The sequence below is a fragment of the Gymnodraco acuticeps genome, unplaced genomic scaffold (assembly GCF_902827175.1).
Source record: "Gymnodraco acuticeps unplaced genomic scaffold, fGymAcu1.1, whole genome shotgun sequence".
Classification (NCBI taxonomy): domain Eukaryota; kingdom Metazoa; phylum Chordata; class Actinopteri; order Perciformes; family Bathydraconidae; genus Gymnodraco; species Gymnodraco acuticeps.
In genome coordinates this window covers 576,677-601,819 of record NW_022990501.1, presented here as the reverse complement: position 1 = coordinate 601,819, position 25,143 = coordinate 576,677, and the positions used below count along the sequence as shown (strand labels likewise).

At 38.2% G+C, this 25,143-nt stretch overlaps 1 protein-coding gene across 1 annotated transcript in view; it reads left to right on the top strand.

Moving 5' to 3' along the window:
- gabrb4 (gamma-aminobutyric acid type A receptor subunit beta4) overlaps nt 1-20,496 on the top strand; it is a 66,634-nt gene extending 46,138 nt beyond the window's left edge. The window contains exons 5-10 of the mRNA XM_034226662.1: nt 3,540-3,622; nt 9,124-9,261; nt 11,502-11,654; nt 12,721-12,977; nt 13,571-13,660; nt 13,900-20,496. Coding sequence (XP_034082553.1) covers nt 3,540-3,622; nt 9,124-9,261; nt 11,502-11,654; nt 12,721-12,977; nt 13,571-13,660; nt 13,900-14,253 — 1,075 coding nt within the window. The 3' untranslated portion in view covers nt 14,254-20,496. The remainder of the gene's footprint in view (nt 1-3,539; nt 3,623-9,123; nt 9,262-11,501; nt 11,655-12,720; nt 12,978-13,570; nt 13,661-13,899) is intronic.
- The last annotated feature ends 4,647 nt before the right edge of the window (nt 20,497-25,143 follow it).

Below are 25,143 nucleotides of genomic sequence, written 5' to 3'. Positions count from 1 at the left end.
ACTCACCCTGTTCCAGTCCCGCCTCAAAACCCAATAGAGTCTGGCTGCAGACCGCAGCAAGGAGGTGGATCGTATAGGGGCGGATCGTATAGGGGCGTTTCCTAAAGGGTTATGAACCCCGCCCCCACGTATTTCTTAAAGGTATATGACGCTCTCTGTTTCTCATCTATTTTAATGCTTTGAATGAATCATAAACGAACTTTGAAAAATAATAATTATAATTAATTTGCATAAAGAATGAAGAGTATACAACCCACAGAGAAGACAAATTCATAAATTGTAGGCATATCATTTTTCACTGTTTGTGCAGTGGTAGTAATTATTATTCAAATCAATCAACTACGTTTTATGGAAGATATTGCTGTATATCATTTAACAACATGAATAGAGGTTTCTGTACACCTAAAATACTGAAATTTAAGTTACTGTCCTGATGTATATCATTCATTTGTTCATGTTGTGTCTGGTGGTAAGATTAATAAAAAAGAAATATATATATACAGTACATACAAAGAGGAAAGTCTTTATTAAACAAACATTTTATTCTTGGAAGGTGCCTCCAGCATCATAGAAACAGTCAATGCTGCAGAATCCTGCCAGCTCATCTTTTCTGATGATGCCATAACTAATGTTACATAATTATAGAAGACACATCTGAAGTGTTATTTTTACATATTGATTAGCAGCCGACATTTACTGAAAGGATGCGTCCGTCTCTCGTCTGGTTCATTACAACTAGTAGTTACAAACTGTTACAGTTACAACCTTAATCAGTACCGCACATCTTATTACTCAATTCAACCAACCAAGCTAGCCATGTTGTCTATCCGAATAAATACCATATTATTTGATTAAGTTACAGTATGTAGGGCAGGCCTACTTATATTTCCAAGATAATACAACAGTACACTAGCATCATGCTAAGTGCTGGTTAGCATCACAGCATATACGCTAACCTTAGGTCAATTAGATGATCAGCTTTGGTAACACAAATCAGTATTGTTACCGAGCCTGATAATCTATTGACCTATCTAAGCTTAACGTTATTACAACAGTAGAGTAGGCCTGGTTGCAAACGGGACTATAGGCCAACGTGTTTATAGCATCATGCTAAGTTAGCATTTAATACCACAAACATTTTTACCACATACAACTATTATTTACTTTATTAACGCTTAACGAGGTTGGACAGTCGATGTTGTACTTTGATAACGAGACAATTGTGTGTTAAGAAAAATGACATTACAATAAATATAAACATGCATCTCTGGAAAATACTATTACCGCTGTTTCAACTTGTTGTTCGGTACGGAGCCCTGGAGGGTTCATAGAGAGAAAAATAAATAAAACGTGGCCACGTTTTACTTTCTCGTGCGCACGCTTTAGTAACTCGTGCGCACGCTTTAGTAACTCGTGCGCACGAGTTACTAAAGCGTGCGCACGAGTTACTAAAGCGTGCGCACGAGTTAATAAAGCGTGGCCTCGTTTGTGTGTGTGTGTGTGTGTGTGTGCGTGTGCTGTTCGTGGTAATTTGAAAACAAATGCCGGTGGTGTCGGATACACACGAACACGCACACAGAGCGGAGCTGAGCACACACACACACACACACACACACACACACACACACACACACATCATGCGCCCCGGTGACAGGACATCTCCTTCATAAAGCGAGGGGGAATACTCTGGTAGTTCGATGTGTGTATAGGTGTGTGTGGTTAAACGTAGCAGCCTCGATCTCTATTCAGCGGTTCTAATGAAGGGAACCGCAGTGAAACAGTAAAAGGCACAGCTCTTTGCAGCTGGTGCTGCTCTTCTCAGATTCTGCTGAGTTACACGTTACTGCCTCCAGTGCCCTGTACGACGAAGCCAGTTCAACAGACCCTGGACCTGAATATGTTCGATTTACCCGGCTTAACTGACCCTAACAAACGCGATGTCGATAAGCGGTCCTACGAAGCTGGTTATCAACTCAGTAAATCAACCAGGGTTTCTCTGTCCGGCTGAGAGCGCGCTCAGGTGAAAGGGACAGGGTTAGCAACATTTGACCAATCACAAACATGGAGACGCGTGCTGACAGCGCAGCGTCATACTTCATGAATTAATAGTGTAAATAGCCAATCCTGCTTCGTAGTACAGGCCACTGGTGCCGCTGAGATTTCATAAAGTGAAGGAAGTTTTCCTTCTATAAAACAGCTGTGGGCAGCAGATACTGTGAGTCACGGACAGGAATCCCTCAATTTAAATAAAATGAGGCCACACTTTATTAACTCGTGCGCACGCTTTAGTAACTCGTGCGCACGCTTTAGTAACTCGTGCGCACGAGTTACTAAAGCGTGCGCACGAGAAAGTAAAACGTGGCCACGTTTTATTTATTTTTCTCTCTATGAACCCTCCAGGGCTCCGTAGTTCGGCAATTGTGAAAGAACGAATGACTTATTCTGCGAGGATTTATAAAAGCAGCTGGAATCCCTTAAATTGCATTACTGCCACCTACAGTATGTATTTCTGCTGAGTGTCATTATTCTATTGGATAAAAAAAGTTAGGAAACGCCCCTATAGGATCCGCCCCTATACGATCCGCTTCCTTGCTGACCCATCTCTCAAAACCCACCTCTTCAACTCTGTATCCATAAGCGCCCCCCCCCCCCCCCCCCCTCTCAACCAACTTCCTCCTGACTGCTTTTCTGTTTTGTTTCTTTGTTTCTTTTTGGTTTTGTTTTTGTTTTGTTTGTCTACCCTCCCTCCCAAATTTAAAGTGTCTTTGGGTTCAAGAAAAGCGCTATAGAAATACAATTTATTATTATTATTATTATTATTATTATCGTATTAGCTGTGAGTGCTGCAGCTACAAGATAATTACTCTGCAACTGTATTTAGTGATGGACATACTGGTAGTTCATCATAGTGTGCAACATGTTCAAGTACATTACATAGGATTAAAACTAAGGACAACAAGAACAGACAGTGCTGATAACTTTACTTCAAACAAGCAATATCATTGTAAGTGGTAGTGCATAAGCACAAATCTTAAGTGCGTTTTTTTTGTGATTCCTCGCCAAGGTATAAACTAAACAGGTGGGTCTTCAGTTTGCGACGGAAGATATGTAGACTCTCTGCTGTCCTGATATCAGTGGGAAGCTCGTTCCACCATTTGGGAGCCAGCATAGCAAACAGGTGTGTCTTTGTTGACGTGTACAGTACCTGGTTCCACTTCGGAGTGAGGTAGTAGCAAGCCGATTGGCCAATGCAGAACGAAGTGCACATGCTGGAGTGCATGGTTTGACCATGTCTTGGATGTAGGATGGAGCAGATCCCTTTACAGCATGGTAGGCCAGGGGGCTGAGCACACATCCTTGGGGGGGGGGGGGGGGGCTTGAAGTTCGTTCTGGCAGCCACTGGTACATCTCTCAAACACCATGACTTTTCTCTCAACCATTTCTTTGACTTGTAGGAAAACATTACGTACAACTCGTGTGTATCCACATCTTTACAATATAACTGAAATATTTTCTGTGTTTCTGTCTGTTTTTCATAGAATAACCACCACCGCTGCATGCATGATGGATCTGAGAAGGTACCCTCTTGATGAACAGAACTGCACCCTGGAGATTGAAAGCTGTGAGTATTTTTTTTACTTTAATCCCTTTAATACTAAACTTACAGCAACCTTCAAACACATTTCCTGAACATTGTTTGTACCAGGTTATCTTAAAGTAGGGTGAACAGACGTCCCCGTTTTCCGAGGACAGTCCCCGTTTGTATTCTTTCACACACAGTGACGTCACGAGCTACCCACAATGCAACGCGCGCCATATATCTATATAGAAATACGCCATTTTCCTGGAGGTGCTAATATCCTGAAGGTGCTAATATAAACAGCTAGGTAATGTAGCCAGGCAGAGCGCACTAGTTTTTTTTTCTGAATTAACGACCGAAGAAATCGCTGCATGTCTTCGGATTACATCTCTGGACTTGAGGGGTGTGCTCTAGGTCGTTACCAGCGTAAACTAGAGCTGTGTGGGTTGTCCGATTGCCCTTACAGACTGCCTGCAGATGTATGGAAAAACGACTCTCGAAAGTGGCCTTCGGTCGATTTTGGCAGCATCTACGTCTATCTTATAGAAACACCAGGTGAATACCCCACTTGTCACAATAATATTATCATGCCAATGCATATATGTGGTATTTTAGAGTTGACTAGATATTGATTAAGGCAATAGACTATGATATTCTGCTTGCACCTCGTGTGAAATGGTGGATACCGGAAGTACGGTGTCGCCCTCGGCCCAAAACCCGTATGTGTGTGTGAAAGAATTGCCCTGTCCCCGGTTGAAACTGTCCCCGGAAATATCCCCGTTTTTTAATATACGTTAAAAACACATAGCAACGTGAAATAAAACGTTTCATGTCAGGAAACACTGGGTAAACACTACAGACTGTGGTCAAGCTAGCCCCCACTTCGGAAAAAACAGTCAAGCCAGCCCGCACGTTGTATTGCGGTGCGCGAATATCCTATGCATTATGGTAGAGGCCTGTAAAAACTGCCTTCAAAATAAAAGCGTTTACTCGGTCAATAACAAATATACCTAAAAAACACACCAAACATATTCATATATACTGGAGCTTGAATTAAGAAATATGTACTATATAGTGTGATCAATAATAATTTAAAACATACTACGTATAACTACCACATTATAACTGAGTGAATGTAAAATGTACGGATATGAAGACATATCTGACATTTCCACTGGGTGACTAATTTCAATTGATGTTGACACCATCTCACAACACTCCTAAATTAACATTACTTTCTGAAGCACAATTTAAAATGTATGCTGTTTAAATCTCAAATTAGATCTATTGTCCATCTACATTTTGATTATTATTTAATGGAAACTGTCCATAATCATAGAGTCATTCGAAGTCAATCAAATACTTATTTCACTTAATGGTGATAGCAGGACACCCCATCTAGTCACTCAGAGTGAATCAGGACAATCTGATGTAGAGTTTCAAAATAAAATACTTTTGAAATCTCATATGGGCTATCGTCCTTCTGTTTTTATACAAGAATAAATAAAAAACTGTCAAATTATCAAAGACTTATTTCACTCCAGGGTGATAGCAGGACACCCCATCTAGTCACTCAGAGTGAATCAGGACAATCTGATGTAGAGTTTCAAAATAAAATACCTTTGTAGTCTCATATATGAGCTATCATCCCTCTATTTTTAGATAAGAATAAAACAAAAACTATCCAGTATCAAAGACTTATTTCACTTCAGGGTGATAGCAGGACAGCCCATCTAATCACTCAGAGAGAATCAGGACAATCTGATGTACAGTTTCAAAATTAAAGACCTTTGAAGTCTCATATATGAGCTATCGTCCTTCTGTTTGTATCCAACAGTTAAAATGTTCGAATTACATTGAAGCAGAATTGTCCCTCTTTTTTCTTTATCAGTGAAGAAAAATTGATATGTTAATGAGATTTTGACCGCAAAACTAAAAATGTCCTCGGTTTTAATTTTGAAAATCTGGTCACCTTATCTTAAAGGGGCCCTATTGTGATTCCCTTTCCTGTAGTGTGTATAGGTTTCTGTGCATGTAAATGGTCTGCAAAGGTTAAAATCCCCAAATTCCCTACAGAGGAAGTTTCTCAAAATACAATTATGAAACCTGAAAATTAGCAGAATAGAGCCCCTTTAATATTGTCACATTTGTACCTCTAAAAGCGAATATACTACTTAGTGCTTTCTTTCTGTAAATACATTTGTGTGATATATTTTTCAAGGGTCCATTAGTGAGCTATTTCACATCTTTGCCCATATGTACCATTTGTCTGACATCTCCATTGAGGATTGTCTTGAGGGATAGTGAAGAAATCACAGTGCCTGCTGATGCACATTGACACTGGGGAAGGCTAAGTGATAGCATTTATATTAGGGACCTTACTTCACCCTCAAATGGCTGTTATCCCTTACCATGACATACATGTCATGGTAATGTTGAATAAATACCCCACTATCCACAAAAATCATTACCCTGAATAATTTGCACAACACGTATACATGTGACAAGGAAGTCATAATTAATTATTGGCTAAGTGTCATTAAGCACCAGATTAATCAGGAGTGATTCATTAAGGATGTGGTTAGTATGTAGATATCCAGATAAATAGTTCAATAACACACAGTATGCACTCATTTAGATTGAGGAGATTTTTGGAAATAATTGTATCTGCTTTCTTGTAAAAAGGGATATAATAACAACACAACAAGAAATAGTCTGGATTAAACAAAGACATGGGTTTATATCAGTGTTGGGAAGGTATATTTTTTAAATGTACGGATTGCTTGCTGCTTTATTATTATGAATATAGTATAGTAACTATTTCAATAACTTCAAAGAAGTAATGTAACTTGATAACATTTCTAATACATGTTTTAACCTATCATCCTGAATTCATATTGGAACAGAGCAACAGAATGTTACATTTAGCTTTTCAAGGGTAACTCAGTTACTGTAACTGATTACATTAAATATATTTTGTCATTTATTAACCTAACTCTAGCTATTCCCTAACACTGTTAATAATGAGGTAAGGAGGTTCTAGTGTGTATTGTTCCCTTTGGGCAGAACCATGCTAGCTGTTTCCCCTTGTTTCCACTCTTTATGCTAAGCTAAGCTAACCATCTCCTGGTTGGAGCTTCATATTTACCGTACAGATATGAGGGTGCTATTAATCGCCTTGGCTAACTTTCAACTAGAAAGCACATAAGCCTGATTCTAAAAGTGTCTAAAAATCATTTTAATTCAGAGTTGATATAATTATATTCCTGATTTATTTCAACATAAAACAGGAAACTATTTTCACACGTAGAGTAGTAGTATATTCTCCACAGGTAACTCCTTTATTTTTAGATTTCTGTATGTATAACACATGTTTTTGACAATAAAGCTGACTTTGACTTTGATATGTAAAAATAAAATAAAGAAAACTAGAGAATTAAAAACAATGTGGAACATGCACTGATATTGCCGTCTGCATCTGTATCTGTAAAATAAATAATCAGGTATGTACATAAAAATTAGTAAAAATGCAAACTTTCCTGATATCACACAATATCATTTAATTGACTTTTCATGTCTTTTTTTCTCCGAATGCATTCATTTAGATAAATCAATATCCAGGAGAAAAAATGTGCTTGTGTTGTAATTTAAAATGGTATTTGCGCGATCATTTTCATCGACCACTCCATCAGTCAACCCTCTTGCTCAATACAGCAGATATTTGTGGTTCTCATTGTTCCAGATTGTTTATCCTCGGGGACATCAGTAGGCAATGAAATATGGATATGCCGTGAATTAAAAAGTTGCAGGAATATCTGCTGTTGGTGCTCGTGCTCTGCTCTGCACTGGTGGGAGTCATGCACATTAACAATCACTGTGATTGATTAGGCAGGCAGCTGTTTCAATTTCATGGACAATGTCACATTTCCTTAGCCTATAACCTCAGAGGGAGATTTAATGGTAATGAATCCTGGTCCCTTAGTGAGTTTAATGCCATCCAGGTCTGGACGCGGGGGGGAAGATGTGAAATGTAGTAACACTTCCCGCACTGAGGAATTGCTCTGCAGTGAATGCATACTGGCCTATTGACATAAATCTTCTGCTGTGGTCACTTTCAATTGCACTGCCAGTTGAGAATGTGTGGGAGCGCCATACCAAGTGACACATGTTAATAAATATTCATGCAGGTAGTAATGCATGCAGTGATTTAAAGCTCCATAGGAGTCTGGACAGTTGAGCATGTGATAGCAGATTTAAGTCCTAGGTGGGATTGTTTGTTTTTTAGTGCCGTCTTCGGTGCCGCATGGTCCTACTGGAGGAAGCATTTCTCTTCAAACCGCATCTCATCCCATCTTCTAACTGCCATACAAAATGAACCTTTAGGATTAATTTGATAAAGCTGTGATTTCTTCTTTGTTATTTTAAGCAGAACAATTTTGAAGCATTTTCCATGACGCCAATATCTATCTATTATAATCTATTTAAAACATACTTATAATGCAATATAATCTAGTTATCATTTTAACTACTTTTAATTGTTTCGTAACACATTATTGAGCATTTTATAATGAATATTAGTTCAAGTTTCATATTATTTTATACATGCTGGTTATTCCCCAACATTTTAGATTTATTATTCTTTTCATTTGACTTAAAACAAACAATGAGCACAAAAATGACTAATAACCAGCTGTTGATGTACTGTATTATACCTGTGTTATACCTCAGGAAAGTAATGCATAATGAATTATAACAAGATTATAATGTATAACTACTATTGGAATTATAATAAAATAAGATCACTGCAAAAAAATGTCAATGAGTTACAATTCTGTGTAGTATGATTCTTGACTTTATCAGTCATAATAAAATGATTGATAATGTGTTATGATTAATCATTGTAATGAATTTGAACTACGTTTATGATGCGTTATACACATGGGCGTAATAGAATCTATTTTATTCCAACAAACAAGTTGTATTATTTGTATTCATTGTTGATCTTATTGGAAATCTTCAATAATGAAATTAGTGATCAGGGTGACGGTAAAAATACGATTATTGGCAATAATGAGTCAACCAAGCATAATGTAATCCCAATGACAGCTGTGGACATTGACAAATCTCACTGTCATTGCTGCTGTGCAACTCATGGCCAAAGGGTACAATTTAAAAAATCTATAGCTCACAATATGTGCTGTTGGCCCATTGTTATGTATATCTTATGTGTTTTTCATTGCTCTTGTCCAAAAGAAAAGAAAATGGGTAGAAAAAAATATATTTTATTGAGTCCTTTAATAGAGGGTATACTTTTGTAATACTTATATGTTCTGGTTTGGGGTTAATTTGGGGTTAAGATATCACAACTGACTGAGTCACTGTAAGAACATACATAGAAATATACAATTTTTCTATTTGTAAAATGTGTACTTGGTAAGAGCGACTTTTAGTCGTTATTATTTAACAGACTTTAAATAGAAACGTGTTTATCTCTCTTCCCCCCTCTCTTCTCCCCTCCTGATTTTGCCCTTTCCTTGACACAGACGGATACACCACAGATGACATCGTATTCTTCTGGCAGGGAGGGGACACCGCTGTGACGGGCGTTGACAAGTTGGAGTTACCCCAGTTCTCCATTGTGGAGCTCCGCTTGGTGTCCAGGGAGGTCCAGTTTACTACAGGTGAGGAGACAAACATGCTTCTACTGTAATTGGGCTGCAGGTGTCAACCGCCTTCACCAAATGATTGCTACATTGTCTATAAACACCTCTCGAACTGCTGCGAGTTCTGCGTGAGCACATCCGTAAACACGTCACTGTCCCCACAGGAAGTATGATTATATATGTGAGTCGTGCAGGAACTCATTTCCTTTTTCGATGCATAACAGATTGTAGGTGGTCATCTCAGCTTTCTTATGTGCACTTATTTCTAACTACAGTCATTTACTCTGGCATATTTCATCTTCAGTGATTCAATTGGAATCAGACCTTCAGTTAAATACTCTGTTGCCTATTTCTTTTTATGTGTGACGCATGCATTTCCCAGCAATAACACACAGTAAATACTGTAGATATGTCCTACTGACATTCTACCTGCAATATTGCACCTTGCACTGCATACTTCAGACATAGCGTCAAATAATGTAATGGTTTTATTTTTTAGCTTCTTAAACTTTTTTCTGTCTAAAAGAAATACACTATAAATTAAATTAAGTCTCTAATGAAAGGAAACATTCTTTATATGATATGAATGATACTTGTGAAGAATAAAACATCTCATTACAAGTGTCATTGAAATATTTAAATGAAACATTTCAATACAAATTAAATGAAATTGTAAGGAAATGAAAAATAAATTCTATTATTGATAGCCATTATTAATTATAAACAAACTCAATGTAGAAAACATGGCTGTTTATTAATCCAGTCCTTGGATGATGATGGATTCTCACAGCTGGAAGGCTTCATTTATAATTTTTGTTTATGTTTTTCTGCTTTAAATGCAAGAAAATGGTGAAAAACGTCTTTTCTTCTCTCCTCTTCATTTGGTAAACTAATCCAAAAGTTACAGAACGTAATCATGTTACATTTATGGGCATAGATATGTCTCATAATTATTTGTGTGAACGGAAAAATTATTTGCAAATCACATATTTACACACAAATTATTTTTATGTTCACACAAATAATTACGAGACATATCTACTGTAAGCCCATAGACATTACTTTAATATTGTGAGACTTTGATTAGGATAGATTTCTTTACACGTATTGAGTAAATGAATCGGAATACATTTTTAAATGCTGCTTTTACTTCTAGGATTCTCTGACATGTATCAAAAAGGCACTCACATTTAAAACAAGCTCAAATGTAAAATAAAATCCAATACAACAAGAAAAAGTGATAGAAAATCTCTGTGTGAATGTGTCAGTAATCTCATTTCAGTTCCACCAAATCATCCAAGTCCAAGTGTTACCCTCACGTTTGACTTTAATGAAACCCGTGAACATTTGTCGCCTCCATTAATCTAGGATGTACTTGGGTGATCTAAGCCACTTGTCTCAGGTTTGATGAAGTATGTATGCTAAGGTATTGATTCATTAAAAGATTTACAGGAACCTGGAGATGATGAGGTCATTCATCATTGTGCGTTCCCCACAGCAAATCGCCTTTTAGATTAAAACCATCACGCTTATCTGAGAACTTTTTTTTCCGTCTGTGACATATTGGAAATAAAAGTATAAATGGAATACAAAGAAGGGAATTTAACTATATTTAGAGCAATTTGTATTGTTTCCAGCCTCGTAAATATGTAGAGCTGAAGCAGATGGAGCCTGCCTTGATGTTTATATTGCTGTTTGCCTCAGCATTGTATTGTTCAGCGTGTTTAAATTAAAGTGCAGTCAAAAGAGCAATTAACGTCTTGGCGCTAGCTGCTGATATTCTTCCTGTTCACTGGAATGAGTTACCACCTACTGTATATGTTCCTTCCTTTTCTTAGTGTAAAGGCATGTGTTGCAATTATGCGCCTCTAAAATGCCCTTTTGTTAATGTTTGGAGGACGGAGAAAGTGCGAAAGGAAGGCCGAGCAGCGCTCTGTGACAATTCTCAGAGGGATGCTGAGCTGCCTGCTGAGATAGGGGGTTGCAGAAAAATCTGCCTCGTTTGCGACTTTCTGCCATGTTTAATTGGAATCGAACTTGTCCCTGGAAAGGAATCCGTCGCTTTGGGGAAATTAAGTGCTCCATCTGAACAAATGGAGAAATGACTACCCTGCGCGTTGTCAAAGTGCAGACTTTGGAACTCCTAAGTTGTGCCAGCGACCTCTCCCCCCACTTCTCTATTCTCTCCTTTTTGTCAATGATGTCACTCTGTCCCTGCCCTTTTTTCCAAACTCTCCCTCCATCCTTTCTCCTTACAGGTTCATACCCGAGGCTCTCGCTGAGTTTCAGGATTAAGAGGAACATTGGATATTTCATCCTGCAGACGTACATGCCCTCAATCTTGATCACCATCCTCTCCTGGGTCTCCTTCTGGATCAATTATGATGCCTCTGCAGCTCGGGTGGCCCTGGGTAAGACACAGCCACGCTGCATTATTAAAGTCCCAACTGTTAAACCCAGTGATATAACAGCAACTAAGAGCATGGGGCTGTCACATGTTCTACATTGTTGTGCACATTGTCTGCACTTACTGGCACGTGGAACTTTGTTCAAATCAACTAGCGCTGTTTAAACACGGACTGCAGGAATAATGACGTCCTGATGTCTAAATATGGACTGATGAGTAATATTGAGAGCACTTACAGCATTCTATCAGTGAGCCAGACAGACATGCTTACTCATAATAAAACAAATGTGTCCTAATTAAAGCAGAACACAGAACGTCTCATGATCTAACGAAACTCAATGACACTATCCCAGCTTTTGTGATGTTCTTGACATTACAGACATTTTCTGTAGTGTGTTATATAGGTTTTTTGTTCATGTAAATGGTCTGCAAAGGCAAATATCACAACGTTTCCTAAAATTGTACTTTTTGCAAGTTTCACTTGAGTATCCAATTCTTTGCACATTTTTACTTCTTATAATCTACATTTTTTACCTTTTGAATGCACTGTATTTACACTGGATTTAGACTTCACATCCAATACGTAACATCGTCTCACAAAATATGATGTTTTAGATGAGACAGTATATAAAGTAGTTACAATGAACTGCTTCTTACCAGCCACAGAATGTTGGTCATGTTTATTTTGACCAAAATAATTCACAATAACTGACATTTTAGCAATATTTAAAGATCAAGTCAAATGTCTAGCTAACTTTATTTGTCATGTTGTCTCTTTTATATCAAATGAATAACACTCATGTGTGTAGTGGGGGGAGATAAAGCAGGAACAGATCAGGAATTAAGTGCACATTGTAATTGTATGTGTTTTATCAACAAAATATCAATATTTAAATGTATAATTCTAACAGTCATCGTCTATAACAGTGTATCTTCCACCCCTAATCTGAAAACCTCTCACTGTACGAGTTGCAGTAACGCTGGTCACATGATGTCATTACAAAGTGTCTAAATGCTGATCCAGTGTGTGACGCTCACCTCTCTGTCTTTGTGTGTGCTGCTGTGCTCAGGTGTGACAACGGTGCTTACCATGACAACAATTAACACCCACCTTAGGGAGACTCTCCCAAAGATTCCGTATGTGAAAGCCATCGACGTCTACCTCATGGGCTGTTTTGTGTTTGTGTTCCTGGCCCTGCTCGAATATGCCTTTGTAAATTACGTGTTCTTTGGCCGGGGCCCTGCGCAACAGAAGAAAATCAACGAGAGGCTGAACAAAGCCAACAACGAGCGCACAAGATACGAAGAGAAGCGCCTGAGGGAACAGGTTTGCATCTTCATCTCCTGCTTTCTCTCCGTGTCAGTCAGGGTTCAAGTACAAAACAGCTGTGTTCTGCTCATAAGTTTCCCAGGCATTTAATCCTCAGACACATATGCAGCATTCCCTGAAGTAATCTCCCAGAAGCATACTGATGCCACCACAGCCCAATATGTATTCACCAACCATCATCCATTGCTCTCAAGCACTGACTGCTTTTTATCCAGCATAGCCCTTTTCATTGAGATAGCTATTCATCTAGCTCGACAGTGGTGTAAACATTCCCATTCCCTACTTAGGTTGTTGTCTCTGTATAGCTGTGGGCTTCATTCATTCTGCTACTTTGTATGTTAACATTTAAAACTAAAATGGGCTAAAAAAAAACACAGAATGAGCATTGGATTTTTAATATGGCAGATGCTGAAGTTGTCAGACTGAATGAAGCCCACCCCTCCCTGTTGTTGTGTAAATGCTTATTCAAAGTTGTTTACTGTAAACTTTATGTCTATATGCAAAGTGTAATTTTGAGAAATATGTGCTTCTTTGCCGGAATTTTATAGCCTTTTTTAATGTTCTCTTCATTTTTTCTTTCACATTGCAAGGACTCCATTTCCGCGTCGTATCAAACCAACACCTTCAGGTCATTTACACAGCGAAGAAATCTGTATCTCGAGGAACAAAGAAAAGTTGGGGTACATGTATTTAGAAATCATATCAGCTGTAGTCCAGCCCTCACAGTAAAGTCAGAATGTCACTTTGTTGTGAAAAGTCACTAATGGATAAACTATTTGCTAACTATTTCTGTGGCATGCAAAAAGTCCATACCATCCCTGTATTTTGACAGCTAAATTAAATGAATTATTAAGGGGGGTTTTTGGGGGCTACTGCTCGACACTTCCCCTCGCTGACTCTGTTTCCCGTGTCCTGGCAGGTGGATGCTTATGGAAACATCCTCCTCACCACGCTGGAGATGAACAACGAAGTGATGCCTTCGGACGTGGGGAGCAGCGTCAGTGACTCTCGGAACTCCGTCATGTCCTTCGACAGCTCCGGGGTCCAATTCAGGAAGCCCATGACGCCCCGAGACGGCTTCAGCCACCACTCGCTGGACCGGAGCGCCATGCGTAACCGTGCCAACTGCCGGCTACGACGACGATCCTCCAAGCTCAAGTTGAAAATCCCAAACCTGTCAGATGTTAGCACCATTGACAAGTGGTCCCGGGTCATTTTCCCTATCACCTTTGGATTTTTCAACCTAATCTACTGGTTGTACTATGTGAATTGACGTGCATCCCACTAGGAATCATGGGCCATATTTTGAGAGCACATTAAATTGGCTTTGATACAGTTCCAAAATATGTATACACATATACAAGTTGAACATATGTATATGCATATTTATATATATTATATTTATATATACATGTGTGAAATCCGAAGGACCTTTCTGCTGTACAAAGTATTAATAGGATGACTTGAATGTTTAAGAGTAATTGTGAGAGAAGAATTTCAAGGCTTTGAGTTTCTTTTTGCTCCCGGAAGAAACAAACACACAAACACGAGATCCCACCCGGGGTTTTTGGAACTAAAGACTGCATGATATTTTTGCTAAAAAAAACAACCAACAACAACCACAAGAAAAAAGAGAAAGTGAAACTCTTGTGAGGGGAAAGATGTCTCAGAGTCCCATTGACTTTTTATTGATACTTATTGTAATCAGAAATCCTCGACTGCAGCTCATGAGATCAGTGGTGGCTCGTTCTGCATAGGCATCAGCTGAGTGAGATCCTTGACAACCCCCCCCCCTGACCCCGCCGCCTCCACACCACCCCTACCCTACACGACCCCACCCATCGCCCATGGATAACATGCACGGAAAATCTCCGGTTCTACTATGTACAGCAACCTTGTTTGGATTATGTGTTGTTCCTTGGGTTTTTTGAAGTGGTATCGTTCTCTTTATCAGACATCCGGCCTAACGGGCTCCAGAGATGGGATGACCGACCGCCGCGTTCCCCCACCCCCCCAGAGTCAACGCAAACTTGTGTTCCTTTCTCTTCTCATGTTATTTTTATCACGTCTTTTGGGTATCGGGAGGGGGCGGGTCTTTTTCATTATGGTTGAAAACAAGTGCTGATTATTGTAGATATGATTTTGTCTTGAAAAATACTGTGATTTCAGAGAGTGTCGGAACATGTTCTAGAGCTAGGGCATTATAAGATAAAAGAGTCAAAGGTATGCATTACTCATTTTGATTGTGTGAAGAAGAAATATTCTATACATTTTAATCATTCGGTATTCTCATGAAGGTGTGCTGTTTATTTCCTCCTATTGACTGGTTCTCGTGCTCTTTAGAAGCAGAGTCCATCGACGTCATATCCTGCTTTGTGTTTGCTAAAAAGGAAATGGGAGGATTGCTTTTGCTGTTCCTTTGGAAAATGGTTCCACAGCAGAGATGTAAGGACATGTATATTTAAAAGGAAAAAAAAAAAAAAAGAGTCAACATATCAGCCCGCAGTTTGACCAGTTGTCATTCAGTATTTCTTTGTTATTCGTTTGTTTTGCATTCGTGTTGGAGTCGCAGTTCGTGAAGGCAAGATTATTTATTTGCGATAGTGATGGGCAGCCCGGGCAGAATATGTGTGAGAAGAAGTATCCAACATTTCAATCTCGATCAGTGCCATCACAAATATGTTCCAAACCCCCGAGGATCAGAAGCATCAGCCTCATCGGGAATGATGCCGTGATTCTCGGGAGAAAATGTGATTAATAGCCATGAACTGAAATAACAACCAAAAGGCCTATAATCATATGGTTTCTTTCTCAAACACATAAAAACACACACTGCATTTCCAGTGCTCAGGGTCATTTGCAACAGAACAAAAAAACTCCTATAGGACCTTTATTTTTTAACCACATATTTTAAGGTTTTGGAAACCAGCCACCAACGAAAAGTGAAGGAAATTAGATTGTTCCTGTGAATCCTTAATGTTACTTTAATTAGCTAAGCTCAATCATCTTTAAATAAATTCTTTATTGGTATTAAAATGTCCAAAATCAATCTTTCAAAATTCTTAAAAATGCTAAAACATAGGAAACGTTATGAATTCTTTATTTCGGACGTTGATTTATTAAATCGTGGTTGGTATCGTCATTTTTCTTTTTTAATAATTTACCAAATGACTCTCACATTACCGTTTCATAAATCTGGATAAAAAGTCCTTAATCTAACATGCCTTAAGTAGTCAGAAGCCTGCATTTAGATGAGGTCAGAGAAGTAGTTTATGAGGCAGTAAACTGTGGATATTGTAGGGAGGAAACACATTTGAATATCCTCCAAAGACTGTTTAGCTTCAGCAGAATTGCAGATCAGACAAATCTAACATTGAAACACACAAAAAAACAAAAAAGTGACTGGCTGATTAGAATACGCTGCAGTGTACCTGAGAAATACAAATGGGAAAAAGAAAGCGAAATGTTCATACAGACACAAACACACAGGGACAAGAGGAAGATGGAATGGCTGCAGAGTCATTTATCCCGAGAAGTATCCACTCCCCTCTGGAGCGCAGTGTGCATACGGTCTGCAGAAAGGAATACTGATCAGAAAGCAATTTGTCTCCGTGAGTCAGAGTGACGTTTGTACAGTGACGTGGCCTGAGCTGTGATTCCAGTCTGGTTTATATATTTGTTTGAATTTGAAATATTGTTGTCATTGTACTGAACGTGAAAAGAGAAAGAAAAAAAAGATCCCCTTTAAGTATCCAGTAATCCACAAAAATATGGAGGAAGATGAGGACGAGGGTAACATACTGAGCTGAGTGTTTTGTTTCTGTCTGCAGCTGAACAATCTGTTGTTTGTCTCTCCAGTCAACTGTGAGGTCCAAAGGATTAGACCAAAACATAGTGATGAGTCTTAAATGTGAAGAGAGTTAATTTATTGTTATTTATGAGAAGGCTGTGCCGCAATGAACTAAATTAGCAGTTTATATTGTGTTATATAAAGAGTACATATTGAGTATTACACTGTGGTAAGAGTAAAGGCCGAAATTGCAGCATATGTGCACAAATTCTTTAAAAGTTGCCAAATGGAAGTGAGGCAATATTATAATGCAATGAACTTGAAAACAGTAGCATCAGTTGTTTCCACATGCTAGTAGCGGCTAATGTAGCCTCGAGGCGCTAGCCTTAAGGAGAAGTGAGGAGTGCCCTGCTCAGCTCACGTCTTTCTTACTCCACGCCCCCTCAGATTTGTTTAATCCTCTAATTTCTAGTCTTCAGACCAAGCTTACTCAAGTGACTTCACTTGAGCCAATTTATTCGACAACACAAAACTCTCTGGAGCCACAAAAGGGTACTTTCCCCCCACATATACAGTAGTTCTTCCCAAACCTGTAAAGCAGACTGGAAATTGGTGTGGCGAATTGGTAAATGTCCCCTTTAACTTACAAGACACATTCCTAAGATCTGCATGCTGCAATTCTAACTTCTCATTTGAAATGATGCAATTACTACATAGATTTGCCAATTGGTTTTTGCAATAAGATAAAGAGCAGATCCTTATTGTGTTCCCCGCAGAGTAAATAACTCCCATGGTTGGTTCAAGGGTACACTCATATTTCAGGTTACCTTGACCTTAAGAAATAAAAATATGAAAGGTGGTAATAGTTAGTTGAATGCAAGTTCATTCCAATAATGCCCTTTACTAAGTGTTTTCTTTGCATCATTTCATCCGGGGGATCACACTAACAGCTTGTCAAACTGTTCAAAGGCAATATGATGGATCTTTATTGAAAGTGTGAGGATACTCTTTTTTCCAGTGCAAGCAAATATTGTTGGAAAAAAATATATATATGGGACCTAAGTAAACAATATAAGTGTTATTCTAAGTAAATCAATAGAACCAGAGAGAAGCCTTTTCCTACTCTTTGGCCTCAACTTGACCTTACATTTTGTAACACAAACTAACTGTTAGATTCTTATTCAGGTCAGATAATTCCCAGAAATGAATACAAACATGCCTATTCAGGTGTTATCTTCTTTTGAGAGATATTTGATGCATATCTTTATTAAACTCTGAACGCTTACAGAGGAGAAACCTTAGCAGCCCTTGCATGCTCGCAAAATCTACTCAGCACTCATCTCACTCAGAACATGTTTAACCTGCTTTCTGGACATGAAATCAGCACATCCATCCCAAAAGCTGTGAGGATCTTCTTTTCTATGCTTTTACTTTAGGATATTTGCTTATACAAGAGAAGATACATTCCTTTTGACACATATGTTTGAGGAGTAGAGGAGGAGAAAAAAAAAGTGTTGAACTGATTTCAATGTGAATTTTCTTGCCTCTAGTGTATATGTGTAATTACATGTGAATTGTACTGTAAATATGATATCTTTCACTTAATAGTTCTTAATGCATGAACAAAAACATGGCAGTTCGTAATACCAGCTAGCCTCACTGCTAATGGCATGGACCGCTTCTCTAGCATTGGCATACTTCTGCAAACGAAACCTAAAAAATGAAACACAAGAAATACATGGTGTGAACAGAATAATGGAGAAATCAATGCAAAGTCCTCTCACAGTGACGGAGTTTCTGGTGGCTCTGAGCTTGTATTGGTTCACCTGCTCCATCGAGAACGAGGCTAGCGCTGCTAACGATTTCCTGGAAATTGCAGCAGGCCTTGGTTCACTGTCAGCGAACGGGACGGTGCCATCTTGAATGAAATTCTCTGGGTGGGCTTTCCCATTAAATACGCCCGAATTTAAAAGTTGGGTTAGATTTCAGCACAGTATACCTGCAGTGTTTACCTCAGACATCAACAAGTCACCCAATTGTCCGGGAGTCTATGAAAAAAATATTAAGGGCATGATAGGCTAGCTGGCTTATAGAGGCTAGAGGAGCAGGATGGCCTTAAGAAGGCGAGTGGGATGTTCTTTCCTGCTCCTCAATAAGACAGTCACATGTGCCCTTGAGCAAGGCACTTGGCCAAATGCCCAAGTGCAGCTGCTCACTTGCTAACAATAGAAGTGTATGTCTGTGCGGTGTAGCTCCTGGGAGTAAATACGTTTAGCAATGTGAAGGAATTGCCCTCTGAATACTAACGTAGTTCCACTAATGCACCTTGGTTTGTTTGAGTAACTCAAGCCCAGTATTGTCATGGTAGAATTACAAGCCAGGACCTTTATGCTAAAAGTTATGAATCATGACATGTTTTGTTGACTCCAGTCTTCTGTTAGGGCATTTCACCTATGATTACACCCCTCCCAGATAACAGCAATGCATGTTAGCCTAAAACTGAGCCCCTAATAAAAGAACAGACCACGAACACACAAGAAAATTTCATCCACCAAACACCAGAACAAGGCTGACAGACTCCTCACTGTTAGAAGAACTTTTGCTGGTGCATTCATTATTTTGTACGTACCTTGTAGGTTTTGTTTTGCATGACCTGAGTTTTGAAAGGTTTATTTTCATATCTTTTTACTCCGCACCATCCGAATTCATCCCCACAGCCAGGAAAAAGAAACATCCAGTGTTTACATGCTCAAATTGCACTTGTTTTACAGTCCGCTCTTTAAATCTTGTGAAACAAAACTGTTCGTAAAACTGGAGGGAAAATAAAAACGTACATGGTGTGACCCGTGCAAATCGCAGACATGTACTTCTAGACGATGTATTTACTGTAAAGCACACAATTTGGAATAGATGCACCGAGTGCATGCTGTAGTTTTATCAGGTTCAGCATAAGCATTAACATCAGTCGCCCTTCAACTACAACGGATGTAAAGGATGCTCAGCAGTAGCATCTGAACGTAAGCCATGTGATTGCACACTGAGTGGGTGTTCCCTGTATTTTCTCTTTAATAAGTTGCCTCTGGTTATGGTCTGTTGTCCATTACTGTGTGATGAAGAAGCTGATTCCCAGTTACACATCAGTATTCCTCCCTGGAGCACACCAGGGAGACTCATGTTTTACCAGTGAGGGGGGAAGATTTAACAACACTTTATAAAAATGGCAACAGACAGAAAGAAACCCACAAGACCAACAGCCCATTTATTTTTGAATATGAATTAGTAAATGATTTGGTTCATTTCTGTGTTAATTTCTGATTTATTGTATTTGTTGCATTTGTTATGGATTGTTATTCTTACTGTTGTTGTTGTTTTATCATAAGAAGGAAATGTAATTCATCTGATATACTGGCACTGGAAGAAAAATGCATTTGGTTTTTGTACTGTAATTGTTTTTGTTCACATTGGGCGCTTATTTGATTCAGTTGTTTAATAAGGTGTTTGATTTCATTTGGAGTATCAGTACTCATGGAATCAACATTTGTGTAGTATGAAGTTGTATTTTTTTTGTCAGTGCAATTTAATGTTATAGTGTCAATCAGCTTTTTTAGGTGTTTGAACAAAATGTGTTTTTTACAAATACAAGGTGTTCAAGTATGTGGTATAAAAAGGGTTATCATTCAAACAACAGACTTTTTACAAATAAAGGCTTATACAGTAAGAAAAAGAGCTTATTTTCATATATGAGCCCGTAAAGGTAAATAGAATACAATGTTGCAAAACGGGGGATAAATCAGGTTGTCTTCTTTGCTATTCCAGGTTTTTGTCAGTTCTCGCCTCCCAGTTGGTGTCTTGCTTTTGATATGAACTTGTACAGTTCAGAAATAAAAAATGTAAGTAACATTTAATTACAAAACATGCGCGTTAACGAGAAGATACCTTCTATCTTACCCTATTTCCTGAATAAAAATGCAAAGTGACTCCTGCTCACAAGTGTACTATTTGCCCCCTTTTAAGTTCAGCAACTTTTTTAATAGTTATTTTTCTTTCACATTGTTGGCAAATACGACATTGCAAAAATCAATCGTAAGCAGAAAACTAGATAAAGTAGTGTTGAGGCTTCTCTGGGGCAGTTTGCAGTTCTGCGTCTACAAAGCACTAGATAATTAATTTGTTTTGTTCCAAGGACGGATGCAGTTGGAACTCTTTGCTGGGACTTTTTGTCCTCTGGTGGAGGACGTGGCGCTATATATGGCAACACATCTGGATTTTATTTGTATTCTCCATACTGAGCTTGAACTACAGCAAATGTTTAGGTTGGTGAAGGTGAGCAGAACATCCGCTGACTGCACCTGGAGCGAAGAGAAACAATAATGATCCAGCGAGACATTTGAAATATTATGAGTCCATATGCCTCCAAGCATTAGGAAACAGCTTATTTATTTCCAAACCAGCTCATTGATTTTATAGATTCATTGTTAAGGTTGTTTGGTAATTTGGGTACAACCTTTGCACAATTTGTGGTCTAAAGGAAATAAATTGTTTAGTTGCCCTCACCACAGAAAATCCCGGAACAGGGACTTTAATTCGTTTTCACTTCCAATTGAACTGACAGGGGTCTATTGCAACATTATTAACACCATCTGATGATTTAAAATCGTTTTTTTTTATCAAATCAAGGCCTTAAAAGCATTGGTAGTTAACATTGTAGAAACCAGCTAGAGTATTTGTAAAATTCTAACAAAAAACCTAGTCCAAATGATTCAATTAAGGTACTTTTGGGAAGGATTTACTCCAAAAGTCGCTCTATCTAAAAGGAAAGCTTCCAAGTGTTATTATGAGGAACAGAAACATGATGCAAGTAAACAACCAAAATTACAATTTTACTCATAGCTGTCAAGCAGCAGATAGTGGACGTCTCCTTTGACGCGCAATGTGCACAATAAAAGCACGCACAGTCCAATCACTTAAATCTGGGAAAAAAAACTAAACTATTGATCACTTTACAGTCCACGGATATCAGATTTGTTTTGCTTTTTTCATTTCATTTATTGGTTGCTGTCTGGATATAAAGAGTATTTTAAATACTGAAATACACTACTGTCCTTAGCTTTACCAGCAGACAAGCAACAAAATAATATCTTTCATAAACTCTAGATATATTATGGATGGCGGGGGGCCTCTATTGAGTTACCATGTCCACCCCCCGTCTGTGTGGAGGTCCTCCGGGTGTTGTGGTTTCCTCTCACAGTCCAAAGACATGCAGGTTATTTCCACTGCAGACTCTGTAGTCCCTGCAGGTGTGAATGTGACTGTGAATGTGTGTCTAGTGTCTACATGTGTGTTTGCTATGTGATAAGCTGACATGTCCGTGCCTCACGCCCAGTGCATGCTGGGATAGATTCTAACCCCCAGGTGACCCTTAAAGGGATGGTTCAGACTTTTTGAAGTGGGGTTGTATATGGTACTTATCCATAGTCACTATATTACCTACTGTACATTTAGAGCAGGCCGACATCCAATAGATAATTCAGTGATTATGGATAAGTACCTCATAAAACCTTTATACCATCAGAAATATCCCTTTAACCGGATATGTAGTCAAGGAAATGGAGAATTGGTTGTACTTAACATGTCAAACTCTTAAATGATATGTGAATATGATTGTATTTGTCAAATATGATTTGAATATATGGTTAAAAATCGCTGAATCAAATTGAACAAATACCAGGGTTGGTAGTTCATTCTGTATTGATGGCTTTAAATAGTCATCAGTTCCAGGCTTCATTCATGATTATTAGGCATTGACATCCCCAGACACTAATACTTCAATGTCTTCCAACCCAGTCTCACGGCATTTCGTGTTCACCAACACGATTTTTAATCTATTGATTCGTGTTCACCAACACGATTTGCCCTTTTTTTTCGTGTTGCACAGCACGATTTTAAAAGCAATGTATTTCTACTGCCTGCAGCACGTCTTTTTCTCCGGTCGGGTCGAGGAAGACCGGAAGCTGTGTGGTTCATAAAAACATGTTCTTACTCAATATCAAGCCACAGTTATTGCTTTTATTTGAAATCGTATAATTTCGGACTTTTGTTGCCGTCTGTGAGGAAAATAAATGGGGCTCAGAGCCTCAGGATACTGAAATCTGTATTTTTTAAATCTTTTTTCCTTCTAATTTGTTATTCTTTTCAAAATAACACACTGTTATTTACTCACCAATAACACACAATTATCCTTGCTTTTATTTATTGGTTTAATTCCATAATCTCTGGCTTTTTTGGCGTCCGTCAGGAACTGAATTTCTAAATAAAAATAACCGGAAACAGACGTAGGCATTTCGAGCGATTACCCAAAATCCTCAGCTATGGTTTTAAGCTCGCTTATTGGATGTTTTAGCCGCAATGCATGCTGGGATTTGGTGTTTATATGATATGAAATCCAGAAAACATTTTAAAAGAATAAAATAATACTTAATTCCGAGCGCTCTTGCTTTTCTCTTTGAAAGTCATCACATAACGGCATTGTAATACACGGTTCGGCTGCATTGTATATTACAGATCTGCCATAGTTCTTTATTTATAGAGCCCTGATGAGAAGACCTTTGGAAAAACTGAGAAAATGCCGCCGAAACTGAATACTTGATGTGGATCATAAATATATTCAACAATTAAACAACATCTTCAATTTCTCTTCACACAATACGTCTCCTTGCAGTATCAACACTAATTCGGCTGACTTTTACATTTGATCTAATTCACAGATAGGTTATATTTACACCATAACGGTGCACAGCTGATATAAAAGGACTGTAGTTTTTTAAAGATATTACTGATTTTCTTTGAATGTAAGAATGTAAATACTGAGTCTGAAATAGTAATAGCAATATGCTGTAAAATTATGTGAAAGCATGCATAAAACTACACATTTTCAGATGTTGTACGAAAACAAAAGTGTCCTTCACTAATAATACAAAGTTATTATGGCTGTGTGTACCTTGTGTGCACCGCCTAGTGGTTAAAGCACGTTATTGAATTATTGTGTTTTATTTGATTAAAAAAATATTAAGAGTACATACTTTCATAGGGGGAAAGTATAAATATAGAATATAAAAAATCAAGAAGATACTATAAGTGATCTCTACAATAAAACAGTTTAGTGCAGAATGTACAAAGATATTAATAGGAGGAAGTGCAAAACAGAAAAACGAATTAACCTTTATTTAAACATTAAATAACAGATTAAGGTCTTCTTTTAAATAAGAAAAAAACGTTGGGGGTATCTATCTACAGATAAATATTAAGCCTGACAAAGTACTTAACGTCTAATATATTGCTTTCCTGCAATGTTAACTATGTTGAAGCACTTATTTTAACTGATATTATACATATGAATTATACTCTTATGTATGTAGATAGAATAAGAAATGTGCAGAATATGACAGTTTAATGGTGGAGGTACACACATATTGATAGATGTCTTGTAATGCACTGTTGAGGAACCTGTGACCCAAGTGTTTCATTCATTGCATAACTACACCGTAGTTGTGTATATGATATGTCAATACACCTTTTAAAATCTTGAAAGGGATGTGCAAAATAGCCATAATATACAGTCTTTAATTAACTATTAGTAGAGAATAACGAGTAATGAATATACTTTATTACTCGTTTCCATTCATGTCAATTGCAGATACATGTTTAGTCTTCTCAAGCACCAACTATCAAATATCTCTCCTGATTGTTGGCACTTGACAATCACCTTACCTGAATTTTACTCAGGTGTAACTAAAGTCTGATTTAAGGGTTGTTTATATTTCACATAATTAATCAGAATCTGCAAAGTAACTCAAATAAATGCAGTGGAGTAAAAATACCAGGTTAACCTCTGAATTGTAGTGGAGTAGAATTACAAAGTAACAATGAGCTGTCATGTGGGTATTAATGCTGCGCATTATGGACACAAGCGATTTTCACCCATTTATTAATTATATGTTTTACATTTGATAACACCAATGTGTTTAATACTGGCAACTTCTAATTGTGGGAAAAAATAAAACGTTCAGTAGAGACGTCCCATAGAACATTTTGCGAAACACAATAGCCAGCATGTGTAGTTCTGGGGGGGCGTTCGATTCCAGTTTTGGATAGTCTGGCGTGGTTTCGTTCAATTTCACACAGCTGTTTGACGCTCTGCGTAACCTTACGGGGACTGTAGTCCTAAACGATAGCTGGGGATTATGGGTAGTGTAGTGTCTTCGGCCATCCTAAACTCAGAAATGTTGACAATCGCAATGATGCTCGAAATGTCCCTTATAGGCCTACGTCTGTTTCCGGTTATTTTTATTTTGAAATTCAGTTCCTGACGGACGC